Here is a 14,893-nt window from a genome sequence, read left to right on the forward strand (position 1 = left end):
ATATTACCATCCTGATAGTAACTGTCATCGTCCTTAATTTTCCGAGTGTGGCGCATGCGCTAATTGTTATCATTTGTTTACTCATAATAGAAAAAAACGTCTTTCTTTCCTCTAAATAGGGTAAGAATTTGAAATTTCGATACAAGTATGGAAAAAACTTTTTTAATTTTTCTAAAAAGTTAATTATTTTATGAAATCGATTGCTTAATTCTTTGCATCGAAACAATGGTATTTAATTATTTACCTTAGAATCATTTTTCAACCGTAACTTATAACTGATTATAAATTACAAAGTCTCATTGTATTAAATCATATCTAATTATATAATTTCTCCAGACAAATTATTCATTAAAAAAAACTCATAACCATTTGAAAGGTCACATGATGTATAAATTGTGTAAATTATATTGATGTCGCCGTACAAATGCTAGTGTGTGATTGATATAACTGTTTAATGACTAATAAAACTGATCAATGAGTGATTTAGTTATCTAAAGATTCGCTCACCAGACGTTTTTAAATTCTCAGTATCTTTATCTTTATTTTTTATTATTCATAATTTCTGTGTTCGTTGAAATATTAACTATAAGTTTATTACATTTTTGATATTATTGACAACGACTTTGTCGAGAAATAATATATCTAGAGATAACGAAAAAACATATGTACTCTCGGTTCTCAGTTGACCAGACTAAGATGTTCATCTTACTGTGCTTGTTTTTTATTCTAAGTAATAACGATATACTTAATTAAATTTTCAGAAAGAATAATTAATCAATTTTTACTAAACTTTTAGAATAATTGAATCATTCCTTAAAAAGTATTCAAAGCAAATTAAAATTTTTTTTTACAAAAATGAAAAAATTTGAATTGATTACTTTTTGATGTCGCGTAAAAATTAATTGTTTTTTCTGATCTATTTTTTTTATCATCTAATTATATTTTGAAAGGTATCGCTGCAGAAAAACATAATTTTATTCGTCCAATAAATTCGTCCAATAATACACGTTTAAAAATAATTAAGGGACACCCAATAAAAATTGAAGTTCGACCATTTATGGTTTCACTTCACTGCAGAAATTTTTTTATATGTGGTGGAAGTATTGTATCCTCATCTTGGGTATTAACTGCTCAACACTGCATGTAAATTTATTATCATAAAAATTTTTAACTTTATTATGGATTATTTTTGTAACTATGTTATTTATTTCAATTTTCAGTGATCCACAAGAACCATTACATCATTACTATATTCGTGCAGGGTCTCCATATTATTACAAAGGGCAAATTTATTATTTGTCTAGGATTGAAATGATAAATACCGAAAACGAGTCTGCGAATAACGGTTCATCAGCGATTGATTATTTACCAAAGCATGACATAGCACTATTAAAAGTGAGTCGAAAATTTAAATATTCTCCAACGATCCAACCGGCTATGTTACCCCTTAATGATGAAATTCCTTCTTATCTTTGGGCTTCTGGATGGGGTTTAACTGAATTTAACGTAAGTTTTAATTTTTAATTGCTTCTTACCAAATATAGGAGTGTGGGGCAAAGTGGGTCCCTTAAAATTTTCAAAACTTCAAAAAATTCGGGAGCAAAGTGGGCCTATCAAAATTATCTATACGTCAATAAATTCGGATGAATAATACGCTTATCGAAATTTCTTATGAGCATTAAAATAGACCACCAAAACTGTTCATTAAATCTAATTTATTAAGAAAATTAAAAATAATAAACTTACGTTTTAAAATTATATCGCAGCAGATTATTAAAATTATTTTTTATATTATTAAAATACAATTGTTATATAGTTATTTGCAAATATCACACGTGCAGCTTCGCACAACTTTATTGTAAACACCGTCACACGAATCATGGACCCAATTTTTACATTGGCAACATTGAATCCATGGCTCTAAAGATTCTGAGTATAATTTGCCACAAAAAATACAAGCTGTATCATCCACCGATTGTTTTGCTTTTTCCTTTTTCCTTTCCTTTGATTGTTGTCTTCTCCATTGTTTTAATATTAAATTCAAAATTTTTTGAAGGGCCTACTTTGCCCTTAATTTTCGATTTTTCAATATTAATGGACGCAGCATAATGAAATAAAAATAAGTATCAAGGGTATAAAAAGAAGTAAACGCGTAATAAAAATTAATGATATTGTAATTATTTGTCTTAAGGGGTCCACTTTGCCCCCCTTCCTTCCATACATTTTAATAATGCTTTTGAATTTGTTAATTAAAATATTTGATTTTATTTTCAGGAACCATCACCGAAATTACGAATAGTTGGGTTAATAAAGATACCTGATAATGCTTGTTTCAATATATCTAGTTACTCTAGGGTATTATTGAATGACCATCATATATGCTTTGGTAGTAATGGTTATGATTCTTGCTCAGGAGATTCAGGAGGGCCATTAGCAAATCGTGATACAGTATATGGCATAGTTTCATTCGGAATAACTAAGTGTGGATTCGGTCCTGGAGTCTACGAAAAAGTTTCTTTTTATACTGATTGGATACAGTATGTAATTAGTACATAATACATTCTACAGTAAATAAATATTATTATATCATACATTATTATAATCTGTACTTATAAATTAAAATACTTTTTATTTTGGAACGCTTATAACTGAGGCTCTGAAGTTAGTGCTGATAATAATTGTTGGAATTTATTTTAAACCGTTTTTCATATATTTTACCATATATTTGAAGCACCAATTCCTTGGTCCTACTTATTACTTAAAATCTTGTAAACTACCTGAAATGGATCTTTCACTAGTCGATGCAGTATTATTCGAAAATAATTTATGCTATTTATTATATTTTAGTCACTCTCGTAGATCCGAATTACGGTGAATTATCGTAATTTGCCGTATTTTACGGTAATTAACAGTATTGTACAGTAATTTATGGCGAATTACAGTAAAATATGGCAATTTTCGGCATTTTTACCGTAAGTACTGTATGCTTTTTTATTTTTAGTTTTTACTGTGCAGTACTTTACTGTAAAATACCGCAGGTTTACCGTAAAGTATAGTATTTTACCTAAAACGCCGCATTTCACCGCAAAATACCAAAATTTACCGTAAAACCCGTAATTCTTCCAAATACCGTAGATTACAATAATTACCGTAATTTACCGGAATTCGGGCCTACCAGGGCACCCACTTTTTATTTGATATTTTTTTCTTTTTACTTTTCAAAATATCTGTATCAAAAGGTTAAATTCCTGCCCTGTTAAGCAGAAAGAATAGTGTAGTATATATTGTAAACCTCCAAATATGTGTGTTATTTTAATAGCCGACGAAACTAGTAGTATTTAAAAAATTCAAAATATAATATGAGTCCAAATAAAAATAAAAATGTTGAGTTAGTAAAAATCCCCTGTATTTTTTATTAAAGTATTCAAATTTACATATTTAAAATACAGCATTATTTATTCGCGCGCTATTTGTCCGAAATTATCCTGTTTCGACTGTTTCCAGGCATTGACACTCCCCGTATCAATACAGGTATTAGGAAAAATATAGTGCGCGAAACGGGATGAAATATAATTTTAGACGTCAGGTAATAACCTCATCGTCATTTGAAATCATCTTATTTCCTCTCTTGTCACGTAATATACTATTTGAATATTAAGATGGTGTCTTTTATCATAAAAGCTTAAAATGAATATTAAAAAAAAAAAAAGAATTTATCAATTTACATTTATACTACTATCAAGGTGAATGTTCAGTGATAAAGATGATTGCTTAACAAAATACGGATGCGCTTCCATCTTTGCTGAAGCTATCGCAAGATTAACAGGTACAAAAGTCAGGTTACAAAAGATACGACAATGAAATCACAGAGTGTGGCCCTCTCGTGTGTTCAGGTTGGTTGCACTCAGAGGAAGTCCATTACAAATATATAAATGTATATGTTATGTATATATATATATATATATATCAAGTAGAGGTAACATGGTTTCACACGGTTGCAGATGGACACGCAGACACGAGGCTTACAACCACAGGGCTACACACGCACGTGGCTAAAAGAACTGCACGTACAATAAAATTTACCTCTCAGACTATCGTTTACTCGGATGACTCACCTGTACCTCCCTACATTCACCGATTCCTGTCCCCACTAGCTATTTCCGGAGGTCTTTAAACTTAACCACGTGTATTTTATTTTTATACAACAAAATATAATAATAACAATAACAAAAACACAACAAAGCAGCATAAAAAAAAATTTATCCATATTAAACTTACCCATTGACAGGAAAAACTTTTGTTCTGAAGCTTTTTATAATTTCACGCTTCAGTTTTGTATACCACCCAAAATATTTGAGACCATATGTATTTTCAAGTGGCTTTAATTTTATTTTAGGATTTTTAGTATTTTCAGTCAGTTTCAAATTTTCACATGGCATTGGCTTAATTGACATCGTTTTGTTATTCAGTGTCAGTAAAATTAACGAAGATGTAGCGCCCGATTTAATAAATATTTTTTCACTATTTTTCAATTTTTTTCTATGCCGATAAATTGGCTCGCGGATATCTGTTCCAATTTCCGTGTCCGTCATTATTGACAGCAACCTTTTCTGAGGACTAAGATTGATACTTCCATGTCTTCGATGACTTACATTGTGGGAGTCGTTTTTTAAAAATTTTAGTCGGCTCCGTCTTATTGCTTTTTTGCGAACGAACGTATAATCCGCGTTAATTGTTTTTGACATTGTTAGAAAATTGACTTTTCACATTACTTTAACTATTGTATAGAATCGAAATTTTTTGAAAGGCTTTGATGTGGAAATGTAACTCGTGTGGTTGTTCAGTAAAGACTAAACCATAGAGTAAAAGAGCTATCGCGGGTGGGGAATGAAAAAAAATTCATTACGGCGTCAGTGACCGATGTAGTAGGGGTCAGTTCTCAGTACAAAGGGCTTCCCACTTTTCCTTCAAACTATCGTTCTCGTAAAGATAAACAAATCAATATTATATATGCCAGTAATAATAATCATTATTATAATTTTGTCATTTTTTAAATAATTTAAAAAATTCGATAGTAAAAAAAAAATTGTTAAGGTAGAATAACAATTTTTTTTTTTTATGAATTCGTGGATATCATAACTTATGAAAACAATGAAATTGACCGATAGCTATCAAATCACGTAGTCGTTAATGTTTCTGTGACTTACAATAACGTCAATATGAACGCGTGCTCAGACTTAGTGATGATTACGATGCTTTCTCTAAGCCAGCGTAAAAAAATCTTTTATCTCATTACGTTGAGATTGCATTGAGAATGACATAACGGAAATGAAAAATTATGGTCGTGCTGAAATTATTATCATAGAACTGTAAAACTTTTTTTTTTATTATCATCTTAAGTTAATAATTATTTTTATGTTTACTGGAAGGAACAAACTAATTATGATACTGAAGGTTGACGATGTATATCATTTTTATTTAGTATATTAAGTATGTACTAATGAAACGTGACATAAATAGATTAAAATTTTTTTAATAGTATTTAGGACCTTATACTCGGAAAGAAATTTATGGTAGCAACTACAATATATTATGGGAATGGTTCCCATAACACATGGTAACCGATTTTTTTGAAACGTCGATTATTGGAAAAGTTCGTATGTATATTATAGTAACAATTAACATAATATATGGTAACCATTACCATAATATATGGTAACCATTACCATAATATATGGTAACCATTACCATAATATATGGTAACCATTGCCATAATACATGGTAACCATTATCATAATATATGGTAACCATTACCATAGTATATAGTAACCATTACCATAATATATGGTAACCATTACCATAATATATAGTAACCATTGCCATAATACATGGTAACCATTACCATAATATATGGTAACCATTACCATAATACATGGTAACCATTACTATCGTATATAGTAATCATTACCATAATAAATAGTAACCATTGCCATAATACATGGTAACCATTACTATAGTATATAGTAATCATTACCATAATTAATGGTAACTATTTCCAGAATATATGGTAACCATTGCCATAGTATATAGTAACCATTATCATAATATATGGTAACCATTACCATAACAGATGGTAACCATTACCATAATACATGGTAACCATTACCATAATATATGGTAACCATTACCATAATACATGGTAACCATTACTATAGTATATAGTAATCATTACCATAATATTATGGTAATCGTTCCCATTATTCTATGGTAACCATTGCCATAATAAATGGTAACCATTACCATAATAGGTGGTAACCTGCACGAAAAAATATATATCCCGGTAAAATAGTATATATCCGGCTTATATCTTTAGTATTGTCATATGTATGCTTTTTTGCCGGCATATATTCTCGGATATATCTTTTTCCGTATGAGAAACATCACCATAACATTATGGTAACCATTACTATAAGATTATGGTCACTATTACCATAATAATATGGTAAGAATTCTCATGCATTATGGGAATGATTACCATAATAAATGGTAACGCTTACCATAGAATAATGGGAACGATTACCATAATATTATGGGAATAGTTACCATAATATATAGAGTTTAGGGGTGTGCGGATATCGTTAGAATCGAATCTAATCTAATATTATTAATTAATTTCAAATTAAAATTAAAAGTTCAAACAATTCACGAATTATCGAAATATCACTGGATTTTCTATTATTTCCAATTTTAATTCTATTGCATCGTGTATCAATTGATATTTTATTTTAAAATATTCTACTTACGAATAATATACTTTTCAATTAAAAATCAATTACCCGGAGAATATTTATATTACATAAAAAAAATTTAATTTAATGACATTTGATCAACTTTCGGAAATTTCTTTTTTTTCAACTTTTTTAAAGGGTACCCCATTTTGCCCGCCAAAAATAAAAATTTAATTTGTTACGGCACCTAAAAATTTTGTCTATTTACCTTGAATATCATTAAAAAAAAAGATTCAACGTATTCTAGTCCTCGAAAACAGTATTTCCTTAAGCGCCCCCTTTTACCCCCCCCCCTCCTCTATGTAAATGAATTATAGTCCTAAAAACCCTTGATTAAAATATTGCTAAATAAGTAGAACTCAAAGGATGTCATTTTTATAAATAGAAAAAAAAAGTTATTGTAAGAGATTATACTCGGAAATTGATTTAATGAACCATCACAAAATGCTTTGTTTATATCGTACATTACCAGGAAATTAAATTAAGCTCTAATTGAACTTCAAATAGCTGACCTACGTGTATTATATGTTTGTTAATAAAAAATATTTTTTACTTATCATCGTACTTATCCTTCGTATGATAAAGTTCAACGCACAATATATCATATTTTTACTCGGTCTATTGTGAAGTTTAATTATAAAAGTAAAAGGAAAAAAAATTTTAATTGTACTTACTCGCGAGTTGAAGCCAATCTCTGGAATCTAGGATGTGATCTTATTGTTGGTTTTTTTTTCAGTGTGCGTCCCCATCGCCAAAATTTAAATGAATCCATTATCTTAATTAACCGAGCTCTAATCTTTTAATTTGATGCACAACTTATGTATGAATAAAATAGTAACAGATATAATAATATTCCTTGTTGCTTATCAGACGCCTGCAGAATTACTGCAAAATTATCTGAGGTGTATAATACTCAGAGTCTTGTGAGTTAGATAATTATGTGATTTAATGAATGATAATTACACGCTTTGTGTGTTCCACATGACGCATCTTAATTATATCAAAATTGAATAATTGTTAAATTAATTGTCTACGTGATTAAATTTTCACAAATATTATTTTTTAGTTTAGTGTTAGATAAAAACAAAATTTACAGTTATTGTTATCGCTATTTCATTAAAAGATATTGTAAATAAAATTTTTTTTTTCCATTCTAAAGTATGTAGACTTGATACAACGTAAAAAAATAAATATGATGTCATTCCTAAACGTTTGATAATACACTGTTAAAAGAGCGGTGATGAAAATGGACTAATTTCAACTCTGCCCGGTGTTAAAATGAAATTACACCGGTGTAGGAGATGTAATTCGGCGGTGTTAAAGTACCGGTGTTAAACCGGTGTAGAATCGGAGTAATATCGGTGTAAAAGCGGTGTAAACTGCGTCCGCTTGGAGTATTAAGTTCAAAGATTATAAAACATAAAAAATATCAGTTCTTTATGAAAATTAATAAAAAATATCATTTATTAACAAGTATAGTGATCGAGTAAGTAAAAATATTCGCAAAGTAAAATATTTTAACATTGGTAAAGAATACTTACACCGGCAACGGCGTTATTTTAACGCCGATCTACGATATTTACACAGTACTGAAAAAAAGAACTGTTGCTGCAACAGGACTGGCTCTGTGGCTGCACTGTTAAAAAAATTGTTTGAATTTTCAAAACATTGTATATAACGAAATAAACACATACATTTGTGCTTGACATTTCATTACTAATTTCACATAGAATTTAAAATACACGCTTTTGAATTTTCAAAACAACACTTTGAATTTTCAAATACTTCGTTTTGAATTTTTAAATACAATTTTTTAAATATTCAAACACTTTGTTTTTAATTTCCAAACACTTTCTTTTTAATTTTCAAATAGATGTATTTGGAAATCTAAACTGATTATTTGAAAATTCAAAAGCGTGTACTTTAAATTTTATACGATCGTTACAATGAAATTTCAAACACAATTGTATGTGTTTATTGCGTTATATACAATGTCTTGAAAATTTAAACAATTTTTTTAACAGTGTGATGTACACCGCTTACGTTACTCAAATTTATTATATATTTAACTAATTAGTATTAATCTTTGATTTCAATCCTTGATTACTGAACGCGCAGCAAGTCACGCGCAGAAATTTCGTATACAAGTATTTGAATTTTTAAATAAGTATTATGAAATTTCAAATGGAATTATTAAAATTCAATATGTCGTAGAATTTTCAATACTTGCTTTGAAAATTTAAAAAACAAGTATAAATTTTAAGTACGTTTATTTAAATTCATATTCTTTTTCTTAATTTTAAATACCAGCTTCACTATTAAATTACGTACATTAAATTTGAAACTTTTTTTATTGAAAATACAATTCAATTATCTAGTTATGAAAATTCAATTCCTTTTGTGTTGTAATTTTCAAATTATTTTTTACAGTGTGTAACAGGAAAGTCCTGTACTATTTACAAGATCAGTCCTGTTGCAGCCACATGTATATTCCTGTTGCAGCTACAAGACTAGGGATTTTCACAGAAAATTTAACTCTGAATTGGAAAATATCTCTAATTTTTTTCTCTGGGGTCATAGTTAAAGAGTTATGGCGACTTATTATTGATTCCTTGAATAATCTTCGGCGTTACTCTGCTCCGAAACTTTCCTTTTTAATGACGAGACTCGAAATAATATTATTCAGTATCGACTCAGCTAGAAAATAGTCGGTAACTGAGAAAACACTTCAACTCGCATTTTAACTAACGTTTTTTCTCACTTACCGATCATTTTTTACTCTATAAAAAAAGCAGTTTACCCCAGGCGGTGTAGGTCTTCAAATTACCAGTGTCAAATTTCAACAGCGAAAGCGTTGTTGAAATAACACCGCCGCTGGTGTAAATATTCTTTACCGTTGATTGAAATGGTGGGTGTAAAATTGTGTAATTTTTAAATAAATGACGTATAACATAAATAATTATTTGCATAAGTACATATAGTACAATTGAAATTTGCTTCAAATAATATTCATCAAATTTTTATATTTTTTTTTTCTAATTTCTATAAGTGAATTTTTTTCCCTCCGATTTTCCACGGATTTATCACCGTCAAATTACACCGCCTACATGGTGTCATTCCATTTTAACACCACGTGGTGTCAAATTGAGTCCATTTTTAACACCATTTTTTTACGAAGTAAATTAGTTTAAGAATGGTTTTATTTTACAAAAGAAATATTTAAGATGGGAAATTTTATTAAGTTGTCTATGCACAGAATGTTTCTGGAATTGTCATGATGATAAAATTAATGATATTAATATTATTTATATATAATGATAATAATGAAAAAATTATACATAAATTTTAGGTATTGATATTTTTAATATAAAATATAGGAATAATTTTAAAGGGTTTAAATTATTATTATTTACTTCCATTACAACAGAGTATCGATACAAGCGTTACCATTTAATTTACTACTCTAGATACAACAGACATTTTTATTTACAATCGGTAAATGATAAAATTTATCAAATGATAATACCCCTGATAACACGAGTTGATCGTAAAAAAGTTGATCATTCATTAGTTTCCGACCAACTTGACAACAAGTTGTCAACAACTTCAGCTTTTGCAACTTTTGGCTACAAGTTACCGCCAACTTTCTCAGAAAGTTGGCGCCAGTATGGAGCCGCAACTGGAAAGCAAGTTTCTGAGAAAATTGACAGAAAACTTACCGTCAACTTATGATTGCCAACTTTCCCAAGCAACTTTTGTCACCAACTTCCTTAGAAATTGACCGTCAACTTTTTGGATTTACAACTTTTGCCACCAACTTTCTCAGAAAATGTCTATCAACTACTGGCGGTACCAACTGTTGGCGGTCAACTTGGTGTCCAGTTGCGGCTGCAAGTTTCTCGTCAGTTTCTCGCCAACTTGGCTATCAGGGTATTTAATGAAAAATTAATGTTTCGACATGATTATTTTTCTTATTATATCACATTGTGTTACTTTATTGTACCTGTTATTAATGTACACATTGTAAATCTATAACTTTAAATAAATAATGGCATTATAGTTTATTATGTGCATTACAATAATAAAAAAAAAAAAAAAAAAAATAGAGCACTACCTCTTCGCTTCGCGATTGAGGTGAGCGAAAAAATAGTCAATAATTAAAATGCAGTTAAGTACTTCAACACAAATTGATAATAACAACAATAATGCTTTAAAAATAACGATAAAAATAATAATAAAATTTATTTTTCTACAAATATCAATAAATGATACAAGTACATATATTTATATAATACTTGAAATCACATATCGAATATTATTTAATTGCTCTATTTATTAATTTATTAACTGCGCTCATTAGATTGTCAGGCAAAGCATGCATAAAACGTTTTTTTGTTTTATGCCTCATATTATATGTACATATATTCATAATTTTCTACATATAGTATATTGATGAAATTCATTTATTAATTTAATATATTTTTTTTTAATATTTCCTTATATTTTATTTATTTCCGGTCGCATATGTTTTATGAAAAGTTTGTATATTTGAATTTGATATATAATTTAAAATTATTTTTTTATTTGTACATGCTACAAATATGTCATGGTCGTGGTTAGTTTGCGTAAATGACCGATAATTGTAATTTGTTTGATTTAGGCCAACGAAAGACCAATGACATCGTCTAATCAATCTTGCAAATGACTCTTAGCTTCACATGACTGAATCCTCGCAATTATTTTACCCTTTCTATGATTCACTCATTGAAGTACATTTGATTTTTATCAATTAATGTACATATATGAGTATATATTTTTTTTCTGTTTGTGTGTGTATTTGAGGTAGTGTTGAAGGTTTTAAATAATAAAATGTGTGCGCTATTAATTATAAATTAATATCAATATTAAATTATAAAATCATTTTTTTTTATATTTACTCATTTTTTTAGGTATATTATTTAAATTAAATTATTATAATGAGAAAAGCAATATATTTATAGTCAATATGTTTTATGTGAGGGCCCACCCGTAATTAATATAACGCTATTTTTTCTAGAGTTCTTCTCACCCCCTCCCCCAAGTTTTGTAACACTAGATAGGAAATTGCCTACAAATTTTCCTTCCTTATAACATTTAGTACTTTAATTGAATATAATACAGTACGAAAAGTCGAAATTTATTTGTGCTACATGAAATTATATTCGACCAGCCCTCTTTTCCCTGTAACAAATTACACCCCCCCCCCCCTCACGAAGATTGTTATATAATTTTATGAACGGTTTTTAATATGCTCTATTTACGAAATATTTTAGTTTTTTTTTTATCATATTGATTAAATTTTTTTTTTTAGTGACCTAGTAATTTTTTATAATCACTTTAATTAAGTCAAAGGATCTTGCACATTTTTTTATGCAATTAGCTTTCAATGGAATTTAAAATTATTAGTTGTACGTCCTATTTAGTAAAAAACTAGATTTACGTAAATTAGACCAAAAACAATAACGTCTTTTATTATTCAAATTATTAGATTTAGCGCTAAATCTAATAGTTTGAATAATTCAATGCGAAAAATTTGGTCAAATCATACTCCATTTGGTCAGATATTGAATTTTGACCAGACCATATCTAAATATATATCGTCAGGCCTAATTATATATGCCAAAATTTTTTCTGGAAAAGATGATTCAGATCTACGGTGATCTAAATCCGGCATACAGTTAAGTTCTATAGAGATCTAGATGTACCATTTAGAGCTACAAAGATCAGAATAAAAAACGGAAAATTACTAAATTAGAGAGAACTCAAAATTCAAATTCTTTTAGAGATTTTAAAGTTTTATAAGAAAAATTTTCAAAAATTTTAGATCTAAAAAGATTTTCAAGAATTAGAATTGATTTAAATAAATCTACTCCGATCAAAATAGATCACAATTATGGAAAAATCTGGTTTTCGGAGATCTTAATAGATTTTAATTATTTTTTCGTATATTTTTGGTCATATTTGAATTTATATAAAAAATTCTGAATAATTATCAAGAAAGAAATCCAACAGATACCATTACATCTGCCAAGATATGTTCAGATTTGGTCAGGTCCGAATTCTCTACGTGACCTATTATGATTTTGTCCGACCAAACTACATCATACATCATTACATCTAATATTTTTTTTCCAGGTCCATTTTATTAACGGAATATAAAAAATTAAACCGATCCCACTGAAAGCTAATTTGCACAAGGAATGCCAGATATATTGATATAGGTCAGGTTATTTTAATTATGCTGACGTCAAAAAAAAAATATATTTAATTATACACTTTCTAAGCGACCTACACTGTAAAAAATCCGGAGTGAATTCGGAGTGAAATTAAATCCAAATTCACTTCGGGTTCAATCCGCCACTCGGAGTTCCGGAGTTTAAAAAAAAAACAATGCATGCGGAGTGAATTGGGAGTTTTTTTTAGCAGAGTGACGGGGATTTTATTTCACTCCCAATTCACTCCGGTCCGGAGTTTTAGCATTTAAATAAATTTATTAATTGATGAATTGAATGAATTTAATTATAATATTAAACTGTTGAACTGTTTGTGTGTCGAGTATGTGAGTCCGGGTGTGTGTGCCATTGTGCGCGGTTGGGTGCGCGTGTGCGAATGTATTCGGGTGTGCGCAAATGTGTATGTGTGTGTGTGTGTTAGGGTGTGCGTGCCAATTTGCGGGGGTGTGTGCGAGTGTGTGTGCATTTGTTTAGGTTTGTGTGGTTGTGCATGCGTGTGTGTGCGTATCAGCTTATCAGTAATATAATACGCGAGTTTTTACTTCGATTATATTTAATGGAGTTATATTTTATTTATGCTATCTTTAAAATTCACTCCGGAGGAATAAAATTAATAAAAAATTATATACTCCGCGAAAACTCCCCTTCGGAGTGAATGTCACTCCGAAGGGAGTGAATAATTAAAAATTCATTCACTCCGGATTTAATCCGCATTTACTCCTCGAATTTTTTTTTGACTGTGTATGCATTGGTTTAGCTGAAAAAAATGTTCTATAGCCCGTGGACTATTTGAAAGAAAAAAAAAAAAAATTTGGAAATTTTTCGTCTCGCGGTATTTCTCGTTTGCGCAATGGCCGTACTTCTAAAAGAATTTTGATGAAAATGCACCGAAACTAGAGGTTTTAAGCTATAAAATACTTTTTTTTTTTTTTTTTAAATGTCGATACGATTATTTTTCATAAAGTTACAGCCTTGCAAAAATCACTAAAAACATTTTAAAATTTTTCTGTTCCTTTAATTTTTGGCATTAGTGTATAATTTACTTTTATGCATATCTTTCCATAAATATTTTGCTTTTCTCCACTATAATACCTTACTCAGGAGCTTGAATAAATAATTGAAAAAAAATATAATAAAGTAGTTATAAATAAATAGTTAATATATACGCGTGAGTTTTATAACTAATCTCGTTTCTAATATCGATAAAATACATTGACTATATCGTAAAGTCTATTTTTACATGAACTATATTTCTTTATAAACTACAATGATATTTACAAGAAAAACATCACAATGATAATTAAATTAAATGTAAATTGACATTTTCATTAACATGTTACTATATATATATATAACATGTATGTACTTTGAAAGTAAAAAGAAAGTCGGAAGATATGAAAAGAGACTTCGTCCAGCGAAGCATAACAAACATTATAAATAGTTACACAAACCAGTCAATTGAGTATAATAATGTGTATGCACATGCTCTTCGCATTGAAGACACGTCTGCCAATAATATTGGAATAAATATTGGATTATAAGCTATATAGTTTGTTTGTTTTCATCTTTTTGTTTTTTTTAATATTAATAGACGCAATAAAGGAGAATAGGACAATGATGATACGGTCTATTGCTATTTTACATCTAATATCGATTTGTTGTTGTCTCACTTGTCGCTTAACAATTTATGATTAAGTTAATATAAGCGTTAAATCTTTGTGCGGTGAGTATGTGAAGAGATTATTGTGAGGGCCTAGCCGGCATGGGGCTCATAAGCGGCGAGGCACTCATCTGTATCCCTTAATCGCTTACCCACAATCGCACATCGCGTTA

At 29.1% G+C, this 14,893-nt stretch overlaps 2 protein-coding genes across 3 annotated transcripts in view; one reads left to right on the top strand and one right to left on the bottom strand.

Moving 5' to 3' along the window:
- The window catches only part of LOC103579946 (protein unc-13 homolog 4B), a 35,778-nt gene extending 30,918 nt beyond the window's left edge, over positions 1 to 4,860 (bottom strand). For both annotated transcript variants that reach the window (XM_014439631.2, XM_014439630.2), the window contains exon 1: positions 4,279 to 4,860. In XM_014439631.2, the coding sequence (XP_014295117.1) occupies positions 4,279 to 4,745 (467 nt within the window). In that variant the 5' untranslated portion in view covers positions 4,746 to 4,860. The remainder of the gene's footprint in view (positions 1 to 4,278) is intronic.
- LOC103579947 (tryptase) lies at positions 661 to 2,591 on the top strand. The gene is made up of 4 exons (XM_014439636.1): positions 661 to 730; positions 951 to 1,143; positions 1,221 to 1,506; positions 2,275 to 2,591. The coding sequence occupies exons 1-4, from the start codon at positions 664 to 666 to the stop codon at positions 2,554 to 2,556; spliced, it is 828 nt and encodes a 275-aa protein (XP_014295122.1). The 5' UTR covers positions 661 to 663; the 3' UTR covers positions 2,557 to 2,591.
- Positions 4,861 to 14,893: the final 10,033 nt, after the last annotated feature.

This window comes from Microplitis demolitor, chromosome 5 (assembly GCF_026212275.2).
Source record: "Microplitis demolitor isolate Queensland-Clemson2020A chromosome 5, iyMicDemo2.1a, whole genome shotgun sequence".
NCBI classification, from domain to species: domain Eukaryota; kingdom Metazoa; phylum Arthropoda; class Insecta; order Hymenoptera; family Braconidae; genus Microplitis; species Microplitis demolitor.